Source organism: Amblyomma americanum, chromosome 6 (assembly GCF_052857255.1).
Source record: "Amblyomma americanum isolate KBUSLIRL-KWMA chromosome 6, ASM5285725v1, whole genome shotgun sequence".
NCBI classification, from domain to species: Eukaryota; Metazoa; Arthropoda; class Arachnida; order Ixodida; family Ixodidae; genus Amblyomma; species Amblyomma americanum.
The window spans coordinates 92,366,400-92,387,461 of NC_135502.1; the positions used below are offsets into that span (position 1 = coordinate 92,366,400).

The 21,062-nt window shown below is 47.9% G+C and overlaps 1 protein-coding gene across 4 annotated transcripts in view; it reads right to left on the reverse strand.

The window, feature by feature from the left end:
• Positions 1-21,062, reverse strand: part of LOC144093853 (eukaryotic translation initiation factor 4B-like) — a 41,546-nt gene that overhangs the window by 16,460 nt on the left and 4,024 nt on the right. For all 4 annotated transcript variants that reach the window (XM_077627581.1, XM_077627580.1, XM_077627583.1 and 1 more), the window contains exons 7-12: positions 16,708-16,932; positions 9,755-9,844; positions 9,348-9,612; positions 7,839-7,971; positions 2,411-2,480; positions 446-612 (exon numbers count right to left, since the gene is read on the reverse strand). In XM_077627581.1, the coding sequence (XP_077483707.1) occupies positions 446-612; positions 2,411-2,480; positions 7,839-7,971; positions 9,348-9,612; positions 9,755-9,844; positions 16,708-16,932 (950 nt within the window). The remainder of the gene's footprint in view (positions 1-445; positions 613-2,410; positions 2,481-7,838; positions 7,972-9,347; positions 9,613-9,754; positions 9,845-16,707; positions 16,933-21,062) is intronic.

Genomic DNA, 21,062 nt, shown 5'->3' on the forward strand with positions numbered 1-21,062 from the left:
ATCCAATTCTGAAACTGACCTAATTTGATACTTTTTTGTGCTCATGTACCTCAGACTGACAATGTTCTACTATTTTAAGAGCAACAACCAATGAAAGCAAAAAAAATAAATTTTTTTCCTTTCTCCCCTCAAGCATGAAATATTCACAATGTTTTGAGAAGAAACGTTTAATGAAACCAATCTGAACCCTGCAGCAAGGTCCAAAACTGCATTTGCAGCTTTCAGACAGTCGTCCTAAAGAATGAAGCCAATGTGAACCCTGGTGCAAGGTCCAGAACTCAATTCGCAGTCTTCAGATAGTCATCCTAAAGATGGTGCAGGTGATGTTTAATGAAACCAATGCGAACCCTAGTGCAAGGTCCAAAACTGCATTTGCAGCTTTCAGATAGTTGTCCTAAAGAAGGTGTCTGGGCAGCGAATCTGAGCCAGTAACCATGCCCCTCACCACTTCTTTGTCATCAACGCCTTTGTCAGAAGTGAGGTCCTGCTTGGAGAGTGGCCTGTCGCCCCCGTTTCGGGTAGCGTGGCTGTCCCTTGGCGCACTGCTGCCAGTGTCCCCACGTCGCATACGGTCAGCTGGCGGCCGTTTTGCAGAGTCGCCCTGCAGTTCACCTGCAGCGAGATGGAACGGGAGATAGGGCATCAAAAATAGTTTCTGAAAATGGCACTTGCAGCACTTGTTGGCCTTTATCACGACGGCTTCCAACACCTGAGGATGTTTCAACGCAATGAAATTGTAAGTAAGCAGCGGATGAAGTTCCTGCAGATGTGAAAGTGCATAAAAGTAGATATGCAGGAGGATAATGCAAAGCTGGTAGTCATCGCCTCTCAGATAAGTCTGCTCGCTCGTAAAGGCCGATTTTATTAAGACAGAGCGCAGTTCCTAAATAATTTTGCTTTGCTGGCAGTTAATTTATGCTTGCAGTTACTGTAAACAAGTGACTTAATTTTCACGTTGTCATGGGGTGGGAAGGATGGTCGTGAGACGCCTCCAAACTTCAAAATGCCTTTCCAAGAGGAAACCTTGGATGTCATGTGCTTGCAATGTGCTCTGCTCCTGCAGCCAGGGTTGGGTTCCGTCTATAACCGTTCCTTTTGCAAATGACATCATGCGTTTTCCAGGGTAGCCCCATGAATTCTTGCTAATGCCGCTGTTGGGCAAACTTCAAGCAGCTGCGCTTGAAATTTCAGTAGCTATATTTGCTCTGCAGAATCCTTTACTCTTTGAAACTTGCCATCCAAGTATTACATGCCGCATATCATTTTACACACTCAAAGAACCTGCCAGAAGACGAACTATAGAAGCTGAAAGCCTTGCTTTTTAGCCAAATATAAGTTTAGAACGCGTTGATGCCTGTACTCGAAGCATACACTCGACCATACACAGCCGGGCTCAAGGAGAGAGCACGCAAACGTTAATCTGTTGTTACAAATTTCCCCCAATGGCAAAGGGGCTGACTACGCGGTCTTTGCGTAAAGCTTAAGGGGCAAAATATAAAGGTTTGACGGTTACCACTGACGTCAGCCGAACTGGGAGCGCGCGCGCGTTTTCCTTCGGAGTGAACGGCAGTCGCAGCGGCGGAGCGGTGAGGCAGTGGCAACCGCACCCAGGTGCAGCGGGAGGCGGAAACAGACCCCATTGCGAAGGCCGTAAGAAGAAAAGCGCGAGCTCCCCTCGAGACCGGCCGTGCTTTGTGCGACTGTTACAAGATGGCGACAACTGAAGAATTCAGAAACAAAACGGCAAAACTCTGAGCTTTCAAACGATATCAAGAAGGCAGCGCTCGGTGGCAGGAAAGACGAGATATGGCTTCGTGAACTGCGGTGATTTTACATCTGTTTTGTCGCCCTGCTCACTGAAAAATTAATTTTTTTCGGGCACTTTTAGTGAATTTTCAGCGAAACCATTTTGATACAACTTAGATTAGGCGTTGCAGATATCGAAACGTGTGGTTTCCAAACATCGATTTTTTCCCTCGATTTTCGCGATCTGATCCTCGCATCCCCCCCCCTAGTGAAGTGAATCAAGTTTTTCCTTAACTGTATTCTTCGTGCTTGTCGCCACCCAGCAGTCCGCTATAACTGTGCACCTTTCATTGAGACGCGGCTGCTTTGCTTAGTGCCACAAAAGCATTATTTGTCTACTTACGCGGGTCTTTACACCTCAGCACTGTGCCAAAAAAAGAAGACCACACATTTAGAAAGTAGGCAAGCACAAATGCACAGTACAGCTAGTTTTGATGAAAACAGGCCAAATACCAAGCCAAAATGCTCGCTCAGAAGGGCAAGCTTACTTCCTTGATTGTACTGTTGCAAGCTTGCACAACACGACTCTACTCCCATTGCCAGAGCACCAATTTTGGCAAGTTTGACTGTCACGCTTCACGCAGCGACAGTGGTGAGCACTCACCACGTGGGACAGGTGGTGCATCGTAGCCTTGGGCGCTGTGTCGACTAGCCTGAGAATGTTGGTCGCTGTCCTGCAGAGAGAAAAGTGCATACCAAAAATGAGCAAGCAGTGTGAACAGCTACAGATCCTTTTGCAAGGCGCAGGAGTCAAAAGCAACTAGTGGGCACCTCCCCACCCTTTCCTTCACCAGTAATCTCTGCAGTAGCAAAGCTACCGAAGTACATTCAAAACCATCTTACTACAGCAGAGCCTCGTGGGACCGAGAATAAGAAAAAATAGGAGAACCTCGATTAAACCTATCCCAAGGAGTTTCAAAATCACTTGTATCATCCAGAATGAACAAATTCCACCTGCAGAAGCACAAGGAATACATTCGCAGATATCTGTTTGCAGGCGAGTGGATTTAATTATGGTTATGCACCACTGCTTACATGTGACGCTGACATGTGGATTGTGCGTCGCCATGCACTCGCGGCTCCGGTGTGCATACCATACAACTGGTGATTGCAACGCTGGTGATATGCAGACAGCGCTTAATGCTAAAGGATGTGGCTGCAGCTGGTGTGTTAATTCAGGGTTCGCACAGACCAATGAAATCCTTCAAAATCCTTGATTCTTTGAAAAGCTATTTCATGGCTCTTTGCCCGTAGGGGGGAAGAGGGTCTTATACCCCTGTCACACGGGCACTCTAAAGGCACTTTGAACTAATGCTCCTTTACGCTCCCAAAGGAGCACTACTTCAAGGGAGTTCGTCCGTGCTACACGGTCGCGGAACGACCTTCGCAAGTACAGTTTTCCAGTAACTCTATTCGCAAGAAGTTTTTAGCGCCCTCATTGGCGAAAAGCTTTATTAAAATTGCACTGCACATGTAATACAGAAATGTCACATTTTTTTAGTAAATTAGTTTTATAACCGTATTATGTTAAAGCAACGCAATTTTAACTGCAATAATGATATCATTTTCCAAGTACAGAGCATAACATCACAGTGCTGGCCACACTGAGCCCAGCTTCGTCCTTCGGTTGTTCCCTTTGGTTCTTTTACCCCTGCGATCGTTGTTTTTGTGGTCACGTTTTTCTGGTGTGCCTTGTGTTCGGCGGTCTCCATCAAAATGAGTGACGATCCACGCGACGACGCGAGAAAACATGGACGACATGGCGGCATATTTACCGAGGCTACCGTGACGCTCGTATATCTGGAACGAGAGTATGGCGTGGTGAGACTGCCACAAAACAAATGATCTTATATTTTAGAACACCACTAATCTTATGAAGTGAATTTATGAAATGAAAACTGAACGTTTCTTTTCCCAATTTATGGTATTAATTCGCTGGGAGAGAGAGTACTCCCTTGAAGCCTCAAAGGACGAACTCGAGCTGCCTTGTTTCGAAGCTCCTTTGAGCTAGGTGTCCTTTGGCGCGTCCGTGTGGCAGCGCGCGTTCGTCCTTAGAGTAATGGAGCATTTGTTCAAAGTACCTTTACAGTGTCCGTGTGACAGGGGTATTAGAAAGTCACAATTATGAAATCTTCAGGAAACTTGTATTTTTGCACGCTAATTCCAAATATATAGTTAATTTTATGTCCAACAAGTCCTTGAACTTATTATGCACTATGTTATGTAACTTTTTGCCGAGAGTTTGAAAGAAATTCTGCTGCAGGGAACTTGTTAGATTGCATGCTACTGGTTTCCCTTGACATCAAGCTATGCAATAGGGGTAAAACTACATCCTGTCTGTCGTAGAAGGTGAGTTATAGTCATTACAAATTCGAAACCCTGTAACTTAGGTTCTACGATAGGCAGGATAATTTGCCCTTATTGCATAGCTTGATGTCAAGATAAGCCAATAGCACGCGTTTTAGCAAGTTTCCTGCAGCAAAGTTTACTGAAAGCTCTTAGCAAAAAGTTACATAACATCATTATATAAGTGCGCAAGGACTAGTTTTATATGAAATTGAATCACATACAGTAGAACCTCGTTGATACGTTGCCGGTTCGTACGATTTCCCGGTTCATACGATCAAAATCGAGGGCAAGAAAAAATGCCCCATAGAGTTACGTGTATTTGTTTCCCGGTTTATACGTTCCGGGATCACACGATTTCCCGGTAAATACGTTCAGACTTTAGCGAAAAAATACGTTTTGCAACGAAAAGAAGAAGAGTTGGCTGAGAGCAGGCACACGCGACTTCTTCCTCCATGCTTGCGTGAGCATGGCGTAAATCGCCGCCGCGGCGGTTTCTCCGCTCGGCGCGGTGGCATGTCAACGGCGCTGCCCCACCTACTCCTCCAGTCTCTCCGATTCCTAGCAGGGTTAGTACGTTCACTATATGCAGCAAACAGGAAGCGCTCGCGATATCGCTTGGTTTCCGCCAGTCAAGCGAGCGCCACTCTGGTTGCTTTATAGCCGGTAAACAGGGTGGTTCTGCTCTCTGGTTGCGTAATCGGGACGCACAAGCCCGTCAAAATTTTTATCTCCTAATCTACCGCAGATTTGACTATGCAACTTTGTTTTGGTCGACACGGGTTTATTTTGATGATTGCCTACTTTTAAAGCTCCCAGACACCATCATCATCAGTTCCCACCACCCTGCGGTCGGACGAATAGCTACCGATTCTCATTTCCACCTTCTTCCTGCGTCGTTTGCTGGCTGCCATGGCATCTCGTAAGCGTAAGCCGTTGTCCTTGAAGGAGAAGTTGAACATCTTGGCAGTCGTCGACGCAAATCCCAAAAAGAAGCGAATCGACATTGCAAATGACCCCGGACTGCCAGCATCAACTGTCAACACGATCGTGTCGAAGCAGAAGGAGATCAAAGGCAACGCGTTGGTGTTCGGCGCAGGGACAAAGCAGGCCCGTGGAGCCAGGCATGGGGAGCTGGAAGAACCACTTCTGAGGTGGTTCAAACAAGCGAGAGCGTCCGGTGTCAACTTTGACGGAAGTATTCTTCGCGAGAAAGCAATGGTAATTGCAGATGTGCTTGGGATTGATGACTTCACCGCCTCGAATGGCTGGATTAGCCGATTTCGAGCTCGGCATGCCATCGCGTATCGGCAAGTGAACGGCGAAGCTGCAAGCGTCAATCCAGCTGACATCGAAAACTGGATTTCGTTGCTGCCCGGAATTTTGAATGCACACGATCCACGAGACGTGTACAACACCGATGAACTGGGACTGTTCTTCAAGGTACAACCGAACAAAACGCTGTGCCTGAAAGGCGACGATTGTCACGGCGGCAAAGTAAGCAAAGACCGCGTGACGGTCCTTTTATGCTGCAATGAAGATGGGAGCGATATGCTCAAGCCTTGGGTAATTGGGAAAGCAAAGAACCCGCGCTGTTTGCGCAATATTGCACATTTGCCTTGTGTTTATAAAAATAACACAAAGGCGTGGATGACCTGCAGCATTTTTGAAATGTTCCTTCGGTACCTCGACGGACGACTCGGATCGAGAGGACGGAACGGGCTGCTGTTTCTAGACAATTGCGCTGCCCACCCGAAGGACACTTCTTTTCTTCGAAACGCCCGCGTCCTTTTTCTTCCGAGCAACACGAGTCATCTACAGCCCTTAGACGCTGGGATTATAAAAAACGTGAAGCACTTGTACAGAAAGTGCATTGTGCGACGATTCCTGGCTCGTGTCTCACGACAGCAGGACCCGGGGAAGTTGTCGTTGCTAGACGCAATGCACTACTTGGTCAGTTCGTGGGAAAGCGTTACGAGCGATACTGTGCATAACTGTTTTCACAAGTGCGGTTTTCGGCGCGTGCCAGGGGCCGAGGAGACCCAGGAGCCCAGCGATGACTATGCAGAGATCGACGAAGAGTTTCGGTCAACCGGTGCCGATGGCTTGTTTTCAGAGTTTGTTGCCGTCGACGACAACGTGCTGACCTGTGAGCCGCAAAGCGTAGCCGAAATAGTGGCCGAGGTACGAGGCGGCGAAGCGTCTGATAGCGACGAAGACGACGAAGAGGACATCCCGACTACTTTCGCCCAGGCCGCCGCCTGACTAGATGCGCTGCGGAGTTTTTTCCGCGACAAAGAGAACAGCGCTGCAGATAAGAACATTCGTGAGCTAGAAAAGCAGCTCTACCTTTCTAATGGTCGCACCCTTCATCAGCGAACGCTGGTCGACTACTTTAAGCAGTGAAAATGGAAATAAATGCCCTTGCACACAGTCTTGATTTTCGGAAATCAAGGTGAGTTTGGATTATACGTTTCCCCGGATAATACGTTTTTTTCTCGCATTTAAAAAAAACGTATCAACGAGGTTTTACTGTATTTGGAATCTGTGCGCAAAAATACAAGCTTCTTTCATCATTGTGACATCATTAACAAAATTTTTTTTCCAAGACCAGCTGCCCCCCTTAAATTTTGAGGCACTCCTTAAATTCGGACCTGTCTCATTTCATGCCATCAAGACTTCATGGAGATTAAAAGCCACCTCAGAGGGAACAAGGGTAGACAGGGAGCGGATGGGCAAATCCAAAGCCCCGACGTGGCACCCGGCCGGACCAAGGCCACGAGTAGTCCGCCGCTTTCTAACAGACTCTCTTCCTGCGCCCGTTCTTCACTTTTTCCCCTTTCCTGTCCGTTTCCTTCAAAATCTTTCGAGTGGAGGGGTGCTCTCCTTATCCCACATCACGATTTTCAACACCAGCGATGCTCAGCCTGACGCTGAGCGCAGTCCATGTCGAGGCACCATTTTCCATTTTGCCCTTGTGCTTTGCGATGTATGAAGCAAAGCAGTTTCATCCTGCCTGCATTATAATAAGCAGGTGGGTGAGAGTGGACTCAAGCGATCAGCATAGAGCTAAGTGCATGCTGTGCCAGAAGACCACTTATGTGGCAACAATGGGTATGTCGGCCCTGAAAAGTCACCCTGGAAGCTCGAAGGATATCTCCAGGTCAGCAGCATGAAAAAGCAGCTATGCTATTGGAAATTTCATGTGTGCTGGCGCAGGATCACCTGGAATGAATGCCTGCAATTGATCGGGAGGACACAGTAGAAAGTTGGAAGCAGAAAGTCGGCAGGGAAGTCATGTTGTGTTGTGTTGAGTTTAGTGGCGCATAAGCAACTAAGGCTATCATGTGCCAAGCTCAAGGTATAAGAAATTGTTTTCTGTACATTTTTACAAAGGTATAAAAAATGTGGCGGTGTAGAATGCCTAAAATGTTATACCCTTCTGCCCAGTATTCAGAGAAAACAAGATTCACAAATGGCCAATATTAAGTCAGAAAAGAATGCACCAAGGATGGAACTTGAGCAACAGAGATACACACTTCAGCTGAAAAAGCACCCCATGACAAAGCACATGTTTCATCACTTTCAGCACATGTTTCATCACTTTCAGCAGCTACACTCTTATGTGCACAGTGCAATTAAATAAGCAATTTTAGAAAGAAAAAAAAAGACAAAGAAGCACTTACGTTGCTAAACTGTCGGGACAGTTGCTGCCGTCCCCCTTCGTCGTAGGAGTCCCTACCACCGGATTCTGATGAGCGCCGTGATCGCCCTGACCCTGAGCCGACACTAGAGCGCCTCACACGGTCGTCTCTGCGACTGGAAAAGAAAATCGCAAACACTGACCACACAAATACCATAGAACATGAAATTGCACTGCACTCTCTAACAATGCTGTGCACAGCAATGGAGCAAGAAAATGGAATAGGGCATGCTCAGACGCACTATGCCTCTCAAGTACTGTCATCTAAAAAACGGTACTTCCCCAATAAGGGTGGCAGTAACAGTATGCACACAGATGGATGCACATAGGATGCACACAGCACAAAGAATTTGGATGCTGCCTGTTCATTGGGGAAGCCTGCAAAAGGAGGAAACTTGACAGCAGCGAGAACGAAGAGCACAGTTGCCGAATGTTGCACTGTAAGACAAGTCTTATGGCCCATGTCATTGTACATTCTGGCCTGCCTGGAAATTTACTGCAGCACAGACAATACTACAAGCACTGCAGAGTGAATGGCTGACATTGAGAGTACATCTGATATGCCAAAACGCACAACATCCCAAATCAGTGCAATGCAAAAAGTAAACGAATACAGTTAGAGCTCCTTAATTTGAATTTTAAGGCACTAGCAAAAATGATCAACTGACTTCAAAAAAAAAAAAGGAAGTGAGAAGAACTGCTTGCATCACGGCAAATTTACACGGTGAACGACTAGACAACAGTCGTGTGCTTTTGGGAAGAAAACATCACGGGGACGACTATTTTTTCCATTTCCAACTGCCTTACTTGCACACCGCCGGAAGCATCAAAACAAAATGCTTCAAAATAGTAACGGCCTACCCGGCACACTTCATAGTGCGCGGCAGTAGCGGTGGCCCCTCACGAGTGTGTGCTTGTGAGGAGACTTCACCCACAGCCACCTGGATTGAACGCGTGGCCGTGCTTCACTGTACGCACAGTGAACAGCATGTAAGGAGCGTGTGGTTTTGGTGTGATGAAAGAATGGAAGAGCCGCATGGAAGGAAGCGAGGGAAACTTGCAGCAGCACCAATCAGCATCTGAAACAGCGCGCAGCCGCCAGCTGCCGTCGCCACGGGCTGGTGCTATGCTCAGGTTGAAGCTCCGGTTTGAGCAGGGCTATTTTGACGACTGCTTAACTAGCCAGTCATTCCTAAATGCGACCTCCCTTGGAATTAATCAGTGAGACCTGCAGCGCTTGAAATAGCGAGCGTCTGATGCCATACACTCACATGAACACTGCCTGGGGCCATGGCAGCAGTTCAAATCTGCATTTTTTGATTAACAAGAATCAAATTAACGAAATTTTACTGTATCTTACATTTGGCAGTATTCAGAAGCCAGTGGGAAAAGGCATGAAAGCACAGGGCCCACGCATCCACTAATCCTCGCTAACAGGCCAAGAACTATCCAGCCCCTTCCCATCTTTGACATAAATTTGCACAGCACATACCTGTCCTGAAATGGTTCCCGGTCGCGGATCTGCCTACGCTCTTCTTCCTCCCGCTGCCGAGCCAGCCGTGCTTCGATCTCACGCTCTCGGGCAGCGGTGTCCACTGGCCGTGCTCCGCCAAAAATGGCTGCCGAGGCCTTAGGTGCAGGCTGCGGGGCCTGGGGCGCACTGCTGCCGCTGGTGGGGGTGGGTTCGCTTTTGCTAGCATCCACCGGTACTGAGCGCGGCTTCAGCTGCAGCTTCTTGCGCTCGCGTGGCGCCGAGTCTGCAAGGACCAGAAGCACACTCATCCAAACTGAGCAACAGTGAAGTGTGCATGTGCAATGCTATGCTGGCAGCCTGCACAGGCACGCATGGAGCTGACAGTTGGGCAAGGAGACAGAAAGGCTGCAAAAGCAGGTGCTCACCACTGCTGCGCTCCTCCCGGTCATCTGAAGATCCTCCGTACCGGTCATCCCTGTAGCTGCTGCCATACTCACGCCTGCCACCACCAAAGCCTGGGGACAGAAAAGAGAGATTGAGAGAGAAAACCGTGAGGCATGGGATGGCACAGTGGAAGCAAGAAGTCAAAGGTATGGTCGGGATGGCCCCGCGGGACACATGACTAAAGACCTCTGGTTATGACGAGGGGGAAATGATGGACAATTTAACTTGGTTAGGCCAAATGTGAATTAGGTGTGCTAGCACTTTGACTTGCAGTTGGTTTCAGTGTTCGGATCCACTAAGCACACGGATGGAAATTCATTAATATGACCACATCTTTGCCAAGACAACGGCTTGGCAGTTAAATACACGGGATATTTGGATGTGGTCATTGCACACGTCTAACGCAGTGGCCAGCAAAGCTGGTCTGTTCATGCTGCTGACGGGTTTGAAACCCACTTGCGGCCATAAAGTGTTTTATTTCAAGTCAAGCTTAGCCAGCGAGTGCACTTCTGTTGTGGCACCTATGCATGGTTGCATGTTTCCTTGCATACAGTGAAGACACCTGTTTACCAAGTAACTGCCTTAATCGGGTGATGACAGTGACAGCGCTACGCTAGCAGATGAAATCTAGAGATGATATGGAGCGTAGTCTGGACAAGAGTGTAAGGTAGCGGCACAATATAGTTAAACCTGCATGTAACAAACCTCCATGTAGCAAATTCCTTGACATTATGAAATTGCTGAATTCCCTAATGCTGCTTCTATTGAAGCATGTCCATTTGCAAACTCCATGTATCGAAGGTGTTGCAGCAGTCGACCTTGATATAATGAACTCTTTATGTAGACCACAGTAATTAGTCCTGTGTTACTTTGAAATTCAGCCGAATAACACAAAAGTTTGCAACGATAAACACGAACCACCATGAAATGAATGTCTACGATCGCTGCAAGCGAATGCACATGACACACTGTGCCATGCTCCGCCGTGATCAGCACCTCTCTGCAGCAATAGCAACAATCTCCACAGTTTCTGCTTTTGCAGTGTCACACCAGGTGGCACTACGACTGTCAATGTCCCAAAGCAGCACAAACAACAGGACATGTAACAAAGAAGGCACGGGACGAGCAGTGCACATCTGTCGCCACTGCTCGGTTGCATGCACGATTCAGGCACTCAGCAGACGTGTAGTAGGAGTGGAGACACCGAAGTATGCCAGCAGTGCGAGGCAAAGTGAGTTTATGGGGGCAACAGCAGTTTTTTTTCAGGGAAGGACAGGGGAAGAGGGCCCTAAGTGGGAGAGCCTGGTATTGAAAAAAAAAAAATTTTTTATTAACCCTTTGAAGGTTTTTGCCGTATATGTACGGCGGCGCTTTTCTGTCCCGCAAGGTCTTTGCCGTACGGGTACGGTTTCGATTCTCCGTTTGAAATTTTGCGCCAAAAGGACGATGCGTGCTCACTGGGAGGTGCTGCCACCTCTTAGGACTTACAAGTGTTTGAATTTTGTGCTGCCTTCTTACGGAGATAAGCAGAACTGATTTCTAGCTTTAGCGCGGCACAGACTGCGGCAACGCCCCTTTTGTAGTTTTGGTTTCGCCGCGTGATCGCAACGGAGTCGCGCGAAATTTGAGTTTTCTTTTTGTCAGCACTATCTTGCTGAGGCTGCGGAAGTTGATTTCTAGCTTTATTGGTGCTGCTCTTAGCTTGCTTATCACCGTTGCTCGCGAGATATTCTCGCTCTCTGCGGCAACGCGCCTCCCCGGTTTCGGAATCGCCGTGAAATCGCAACGGAGCCGCGCGAAACATCTTTTCTCTTTGTGAGCACTCTCTTGCAGAGGCGGCGGAAGTTGATTTCTATCTTTATTGGTGCTGCTCTTAGCTTGTTTATCACCGTCGCTCGCGAGATATTCTCGCTCTCCTTCTTTACCGAGTTTCGGTCGAGTTCTTCAGATGCACGGCATAGCGGCGATATGGCCGGACGCACTGCCCGTTCTCTTGACACCGACAGCGATGACTCTTCCGATCCTGATTTTGCTCCACTCACCGAGTCGGAATCAGAAGACAGTTTTGCATCGGAAGAGGACAGCTCATCTTCGGATGACGAACTGCATTCAACGAGTTCGACCTCCGACCTCAGCGCAGCCGCAACATCTCGAAAGCGGGCAAGACGCGACGACACCCAGTGGGACACAGGTGATTTTTCGCCATCTCTTTTCACCTTTGACGACTCGCAATCAGGGCAGGTTGCGGCCTCTCTGCTCCCGCCAGAAGCAAGTGAATTGGATTACTTCCAATTGTTTTTCGATGAAGAACTTGTGTCGCTCATCGTCACCGAAACAAACAAGTATGGGAATGATAAAGCAGGCGCATGTCACTCCGGCGCATCGCGGCTCAGAGCCTGGGCTGCCGTGGACCTCCCGGAGCTTTACTGCTTTTTGGCAATAGTACTGCTTATGGGCCTCGTGCGGAAGGACACCCTGCGGGACTATTGGTCGACAGACCCGATGCTGGTGACCCCTTTTTTTCGGGAGATTTTTTTCTGTGAACCGTTTTGCTCTTCTGCTGCGCGTCCTGCACTTCAGTTCAATAACGGAGCAATCCGATCGCCTAAGGGCCATCAGACCGGTCATGAAGGCCATTCAGGAAAAATTTGACCGATTTTTTCTTCCGTACCAAGATTTATGCATTGATGAATCTCTGATGCCTTGGAGAGGCCGCCTTTCATTCCGGCAGTACATACCATCCAAAAGACACCGGTTCGGAGTGAAGATGTTCATGATGTGTGATGTGAAAACCGGGTATGTACTTAGATTTCTAGTTTATACCGGAGCTACAGTTAGCCTGGCCAAAAGAAAGGAGCTTGGTTATGCGGGCGCTGTTGTTGCTGACCTTCTGGCGGACTTCCTTGGAAAAGGACACTCTCTTTTTGTGGACAATTGGTACACAAGCCCAGTGCTCTTTGAATTTCTGCACAGCAACAACACAAATGCATGCGGAACTGTGCGTATCAATAGGAAGGGCCTACCCTCTTTCAAAAAGAAGTTGAAGAAGGGTGAAACTCAAAGCTTTCACACAAACACTCTGCTTGCCTTGAAATGGTGCGACAAGCGCGAAGTCACTATGTTGACAACGATGCATGGACCGGAGATGCAGGAGTCTGATAAGGTGGACAGAGCGACCGGAGAAAAAAAAGAAAAAGCCTGCATGTGTACTTGAATACACGAAAAAAATGGGACTCGTCGACAGAGTCGACATGCAGCTAAGCTTCAGTGAAAGCATCAGGAAAACTCTGAAGTGGAACAAGAAGTTCTTTTTTCACCTGCTCGACATGACACTGCTGAACGCATTTATTCTCTACCGCGAGAGAACTGGCACCCCGGTAAAGCTGGCTGTGTTCAGAAAGAAAGTCGCTACCCAAATATTGGAAAAATACCAAACCGAAATCCAACGACCAAGGCGCGGAAGACGAACGACGGACAACCCGCTGCGACTGACAGCGCGCCACATCCCAGAGAGGGTGCCTCAGACCTCTGCCCAAGGCAGCCGCACGCAGAGAAGATGCCATGTGTGTGCCAACACAACTCGCCGGACCAAGAGGAGAGCAGACACGCGTTTTATGTGTGCAGTCTGTGATAAGGCGCTGTGCGTGGAGCCGTGCTTTAAGGAGTACCACACTTTGAAATTCTATTGAACATTTTCCAGTTGTGAGTGATGCTGACACCAAAGTACTGTTCCAAATTTTTTTTTACTATTTATTCCCGATTTTATACATTTTGTACATTCAAGATCCGCAATAAACTAATTTGACCACTTGGGAAAGTTTTCTTCAAAATAATTTGACCCTCAAAGGGTTAATGAAGTCACTGGTAAGAAATCTTCGGGAACATGTATTTTTGTGCGCCGATTCTAAATAGCGTATTTACACAATTGTAAGTCGACCCCCCCCCCCCAAATCATATTTCCGAAAAATAAAACCTTCCAAGGTTGCTTAAGCTTCGCCTTGAATAGTTGAACGTGATAGCATTATCCAGCGGCTGCTGTTTATCGCCAGCCGCTATCGGCTGCCGTGCGCGGGCGTGCCCTTGGGCACATTCCAAAACGAAAATGTATTGGTCACTGGACTACTCGTCCTCACTAGCGCTGCCGTCGTGATCGCTGCTGCGGTCCCATAGCACGTCGTTCTAACGTCGCCGTCCAGCGAAATCCTGCACTTCGCAAACAGCCACATCACGACATCGCGTGGAAAAGCTGAAAATTTTCCTCGCTGCAGCTGCCACACCTGTATAATACCCCTGTCACACGGACACTGTAAAGGTACTTTGAACTAATGCTCCAATACTCAAAGGACGAACGCGCGCTGCCACACGGACGCGCCAAAGGACACCTAGCTCAAAGGAGCTTCGAAACAAGGCAGCTCAAGTTCGTCCTTTGAGGCTTCAAGGGAGTACTCTCTCTCCCAGCGAGTTAACAGCATAAATAAATTGAGAAAAGAAACGTTCAATTTTCATTTTATAAATTCACTTCATAAGATTAGTGGTTCATAAGATTAAGGGAACAACCGAAGAACGAAGCTGAGCCTGAGCCAGACTGAGCGAGTTGGGCTCAGTGTGGCCAGCACTGTGATGTTATGCTCTTTACTTGGAAAATCATGTCATTATTGCAGTTAAAATTGCGTTGCTTTAACATAATACGGTTATAAAACTAATTTACTAAAAAAAGTTGACATTTCTGTATTTACATGTGCAGTGAGGTTTGCAATTTTATTAACGCTTTTCGCCGATGAGGGCGCTAAAAACTTCTTGCGAAGGTCGTTCCGCGACCGTGTAGCACGGACGAACTCCCTTGAATTAGTGCTCCTTTGGGAGCGTAAAGGAGCATTAGTTCAAAGTGCCTTTAGAGTGCCCGTGTGACAGGGGTGTAACCCATTGCGAACATCAAACTTGCGGCCCAGCGAGCCGCTGTTTGTTTCTTCGGCGTAAAGCCATCTTGAATGTAGCCGTGAACGAGCGCCAGTTGCTTGCGGGACCTTGAGCACAAATGATGGCCGACGAAGCACTACATTAAAAACTCGTGAAACACGGCCGGCAGTAGTCAAATGCACCAGAGCCAAAGAGAGAATACTTGTGAATGGCGCCAGCTCTTCCGTCGGCTACCGACACTCCTCAGCACCGCTGCCATTCCGAGTAGGGGTGCCACCTCGATTGGAACAGCGGCCCTTCCATCAACTATCAACACTCCCTTGAGCGCCGAGCGCGCATTTGAAAGTAAAAAAGAAAACTTGTAGGACGCCTGAGCTTCCCGTAGAAAGCAATTGCGTTATCGGGCCGCCGCCGCTTATCAGCAACCGCAGTCAGCAGCTATGTGTGGGGTGCCAGTTTTCTGTTTATCGATAGCCGCCATCGGCCGGCGCCCGTGCGCGGGGGGAGGGGATGCCAGTTTTGCGCGTTGACATAGCAGCTGCTCAAAGCCAACACCAAGAGCGATGCGACGGAGCCACGCAGCAAAAATGCAACCACGCTGTAGCATGCCAGATATCTCGTTTGTCTCGCCTTTACTTATAGTGCGATGTTTTCGTTTCAATTGTAAGTCGACCACACCACTTCGGATTTTCAAAATTTAAGATAGGTCGACTTACAATCGTGTAAATACGGTATGTCATTTAATTTCATGTAAAACAATTCCTTGAGCACTTATGTAACTTTTATGCATTCATTTTGTGAAGAGCTTTGAAAAAAATTTGCTGTGGGAAACTTGCTGATATGTATGCCATTGGGTTGTCTAGATGCTGAGGAATGCAATAAGAGTAAAATTGTCTTCCTGCCTATCATAGAACTTAAGTTATAGGGTTTCGAAGTCGTTGCTTCAAAAATGCAAAGTGTGGATTCTCGGTGTCTGAAGTGGCAGCTTCAATACCCTATAACTCAAGTTCTATGATAGCCAGGGAGATAATTTTACCATTAATGCATTCGTTGCTATCAAGAGAACCCAATAGCATACATTTCAGCGAGTTTCCCACAGCAAATTTTCTTCAAAGGTCTTTGCAAAATACTTGCATAAAAATTACATAAGTGCTCAAGAAACTGTTTTACATGAAATTAAATGACACATTTAGAATCAGCGTGCAAAAATATGTTTCCTGGAGATTTCATAATTATGACTACATTAATAAAATTTTGTTGTCAAGACCAGGCTCCCCCCTTAAACACAATTTTTATCGATGAAGTAACAATGATGACATCTTCAGGGAACATGAATTGTGTGCTGTTTCCAAATAAGTACTAGTTGAATTTCTATGTAAAACAAATCCTTGCACACTGATATAATAACTTAGGTAACCTTCTTGCGTGAGCTAAGAAATTTTGCTGCAGTGAACTTGCTAAAACGCATGCCATTGGTTTCTCTAGACACTAAGGAAAGCTGTAAGGGTAACATTATTACCCTGTCTATCACAGAACTTGAGTTATATAAGGTTTTGAAGCTGTCACTTCAGAAACCCTACAATTACACTTCTATGATAGGCAGGATGAAAATTTTTTGCCCTTATTGCATTCCTAGATGTCAAGAGGAACTAATGGCTAACATTTCAGAAAGTTCACTGTAGCAAAATTTGTTTAAAGCTCTTGACAAAAAGTTTACATAACAGTGCACTATGATTTGATTTACATTAAATTAAATAGCACATTTGGAATCTGCGTAAACGTACATGTTCCCTGAAGATTTAATAATTGTGACTTCAGTAATAGAATTTTTTTCACAAGAATCTCTACCTCCTTATCCAGCATTTGCAGAAGCCATTACATTAAGCACATTTTCCTGCTGCACATAGTCATAACAAATCTTGATTCTAAGAATTCTAAGAGTAATTTCATACAAAGATAAGTAAACCAGTTTAGTTCTCAGCCAAGATAATTATACTAAAAATAACATTAGACTCACCCCGATCCCGATCGTAGTCTCTGTCCCTTGGCCTGTCGTAGCTGCCAGGCCCGCCCCGGCGCTCGAAGCCGCGGTCGAAGCCTTGATCGCGGTCGCGGTCTCCGAACCCACGAGGTCGGTCCCTTGAGAACCCATCACGACTGAAGCCTCCGTCTCGGTCAGAGTCCCGACCAAAGCCGAACCGACGGGAGCCACCATCATCGTCGTAGCCACGGCTGCCTCCAACTGCAGTGCCACAAAAAAGCATTGAAGAAAGAAGGAAGTCTGACAGTAATTCTGCCCTGCTGCAACCTGGAAAGATTGGGCAGCAATAAACAGTGCAGAGAAGGATAGGCAGATGATCGGCTCGTTATGATTTACACACAAAATATACGTATCAAAGAAACCAACAGTCACACGCACCCAGGAGAACATTGAGGAATGCTGAATAGAGGGGGAAAATTAAATGTGTACAGTAAAACCTCGTTAATTCGAAATCGCTTAATTCGAACTTCCAGTTAATTCGAACTGACAGCCGGGTCCCGGCAAAGCCCTGTGTATTTCAATGGGTCAAAACTCCCGATAATTCGAATATGCCGATATCCACCTCGGTTAATTCGAACTAGGCGCCGATGGCTGGCATTGCTCCTCGCATATAGAAATCACCTCGTAGCAAATACAATGCGCTGAAAATTTTTAAAAAATGCAGAATGAGGAGAAAAAAAATAAGCCAGCACGCACGAGGTGAGACGTGAATTTCGTTGCCCGAACCAACCCTCCGGTGCATGCTGTAGCAGGTTTTCGCTGCCGGAGCGTCGAAGCATTGGCTTGTCTATTTTTGGCTGACGCGCGGTCTCGCGGGTAGCCACCCTACTGCGGGCGCCGCCTATGCTCCGGCCACGGTGGCTCCAGCGCAAGCCGTTGCAGGTTTCCGCTGCGCCGAGGCGGTCGTGACCATTGGAGACGCACGCGACCATGGAGGAAGGAAGTACTCGGGAGAGGCGGTTACGTCACATTTTTTTGAAGGCGCGCTTTTTTTCTGATGGAAATAAACGTTTCAATCAAGCGGGCCTCCCCTCCCCGTTCCCCCGCTTCCCTCTACTTGGGCGCCGTCCCAGCGCGCCTGCCCATGCAGCAGACGACGCCGCTGCACCGAGCGTTCTATTGGCTGAGCCGTCAGCTAAACTCTCCCAGTAGCCCTTGCGAGAACGCGTGACTTCCGGTACCCTTTTATTGTGCAGCTCGGGAAGCGAAGACTCTTTCCTTTCCTTCATCCTGCACGCAGCGCCCGGCCCCTCTTGCGCCTAGTCTTTGTTGCCGCGGTGTCTACCGAAGTTTGTGTTGCGTGATATTCCTCGTTTGTTTGGTATCTCGCTGGTGACGTCTCATCGACTGTGGCAATCATGGCAAACCGAGGAAAGTACTCCGCAAAGGATTTGAAGACGAAGGTGGAGATATTACAGGAGGTCGAACGTGGTCTCCTAACAAAGACAGCGATCGCAGAGAAGTTTGCAGTCAAGAAAAGCACGCTGTCCACATACCTCAAGAACAAGGACTCGATCTTCAATGCGTATCAAAAGGAGATGGAGCCCTCGCGGAAACGACTAAGAACATCGGCTCATCCACAGATGGAGGATGCTGTAATGGCATGGATTAAGGACGTTCGCAGAAGGAACATTCCGCTAAGTGGACCAATAATTGCCGCAAAGGCAGTGGACTTCGCCAGCCAGATGGGCATAAGTGACTTCAGCGCGTCGGAAGGCTGGTTGTCGCGTTTCAAGGCCCGTCACGGACTTACGTTTAAAAGCGTTTGTGGAGAGGCAGCCGCAGTCGATGAAGAAACGTGTCAAAATTGGATCTCAGGTCAACTAAAGGACTACCTTGCCGATTACTCGCTCAGCGATGTATTCAATGCAGATGAAACCGCGCTTTATTTTAAGTTGCTGCCGAACAAGACTGTCAGTTACAAAGGCGACACGTGTTCAGGCGGGAAAAGAAGCAAGGAAAGAGTGACGGTGTTGGTGTGCGCAAGCGCGACTGGCACGGAACGGTGCCGCTTGCTAGTTATAGGCAAAGCAGCGAAGCCTCGCTGCTTTAAAGGGCTAAAATCTCTCCCTGTTGATTATACTTTCAACAGAAAGTCGTGGATGACGCGAGCAATTTTCACGGATTGGCTGCGCACACTCAACAGGAAGTTCGCGGCACAGAACAGGAATGTTCTGTTGTTCGTCGTCAACTGTTCAGCCCATTGCGACATCAGCGGACTGAAGGCGATCCGTCTGGCATTTCTGCCGAAAAACACTACGGCTGTGCTGCAGCCTATGGACCTTGGGGTTATTAAAAACCTCAAAACACTGTACAGGCGCCACCTCCTAGAGCGGATTCTTGTGTATGGACAGCGGCAAATCGTACGACGTTAATCTCCTCGGAGCCTGCCACATGCTGGCAACATCGTAAAATGCTGTCAAGGCGGACACAGTCGCGAACTGTTACCGAAAGTGCGGCTTCATTGAAGGCCCAGAAGCCTGCAGCACGGCAGAGCTGGATGCTCAGTGTGATGACTCCGTCACGCTGCACCCTGCCTACGCTGCTTTATCGGAGGGTGTTGACTTCCAGAGCTTCGTAGACGTTGACAGCGGCGTGGAGACATCGGGGCCGTTAAACGATGCCGAGATTATTGAAGCGGCCTGCGGTGACCAGACGCCGCACAACTCGGGCGCGGCGAGCACAGCTGACAGCGACGACGAGTCCGACGGAGGCGACGACCCATTGCCACCCCCGAGTGCATGTGAAACAGCGTCGGCACTCGATCTGGCTGCGCGCTACTTCTCCGCCGATGATAATTCGGACGCTGCGTTGGAGCTGTTGGGCAAGTTGCAGACGATGCTTGTCGAGTCACGGCAAAGAAAACGAAAACAAATGCGCATCACCGATTATTTTTCTCTTTGATATGCTTTGCCAATCTGCTGTTAATAAACATGTTTTTGAAGCATAGTGTCATATTTAATCATTAAGCTTGCTGCTTACGCGAATGCATTTTGATGTTAGCTCCAACCGCATAAACAAATTAACTTTATTTCCTTCGACATTCAGGCTCTATGATTCTAATTCGCGCAATCGCCCGCCGCAAATGTGTAGTAGCGCATAGTAAGAGATAACGATCTCAGATATGCCTGTTTTAGCTTCGGCCCGTGCTGCCGGGCGTGATGGCCGCTTTTTTTAGCGCCCGCTCGTTAATTCAAACTCCGCTTAATTCGAACAATTTTCCAGTCCCCCTCGAGTTCGAATTAACGAGGTTTTACTGTATTCACTTTAAATGGCACATAATTTTACAGAAAGTAGAAAAACTGCATGCCACCCGAACACGAATTCCACATGCCAAGTGCTGTCAACCATGTAACCACGGCAGTGGTGCATGCTGTAGATGTTCTTCAAACCCAGCTTCCCTATCTGTGCATCACCATATCTAGATGCCCAACGTAGTCAGCTGCCATCTTGGATTGAAATGCCGTCCAGAGACTTGAGTTGCCTGTTTGACACACCTGCCTCTTCCCCTCACTTCAAAAAGCAGACGACGCTAAAGGAGCTGCCCCTAGCAGCCCCTGCAATGCATTCCCTCACCCCTACAGGAGCTGCTCCTCTCCCACAGCCTCTGGTCCATTCTCTGGGCTGTCTGCAACAAGGCTGCACTCAGAGGTCTATGTGCTGAATTTGGCTTGGCAAGGAGAGTCTGCATCAACCAGACTTGTTTGGGGCTGCGCATGATTTAGTGCCACTCGCTGCAGCTTACACACGCTGGCTGCGACAATCACACAGTACTCTCTGCACCCTGTCACTGAACCAAAGAACCTGTGCATTGTAAGTTGTGGTGTCTGGAGCTACGAGTCGAAAGAGTTTCAAACCTTAGCTAGCCGCATGCGGACAATGTTTCGGTTTTATAGGCTTTAACGTCCCAAAGCAACTCAGGCTATGAGGGACGTCGTAGTAGAGGACTCCGGGAATTTCGACCAACTGGGGTTCTTTAACGTGCACTGACATTGTACAAAACACAGGCCTCTAGAATTTCGCCTTTATCGAAATTCAATCGCCGCGGTTGGGATCGAACTCGAGTCTTTCCCCGAGTTTTTCGGGTCAGCAGCCGAGCACCATAACCACCGAGCCACCGCAGCGGCTGGATGCGGACAATGTGTAGCCTAACCCTCCACAACACGCAAGTTCCCAAGACAGTAATATTCACTGCACATGTCGGCAGCACAAAAACAAGGCAAGTGACAAAGAGACTGAAAAAACCCATTTCTCCATGGTCAATCATTTCAGGACAAAAAAGAATGAGGAAGAAAGTAAAGTGACCAAACAGAGAAAAAAAATTGTGCTCC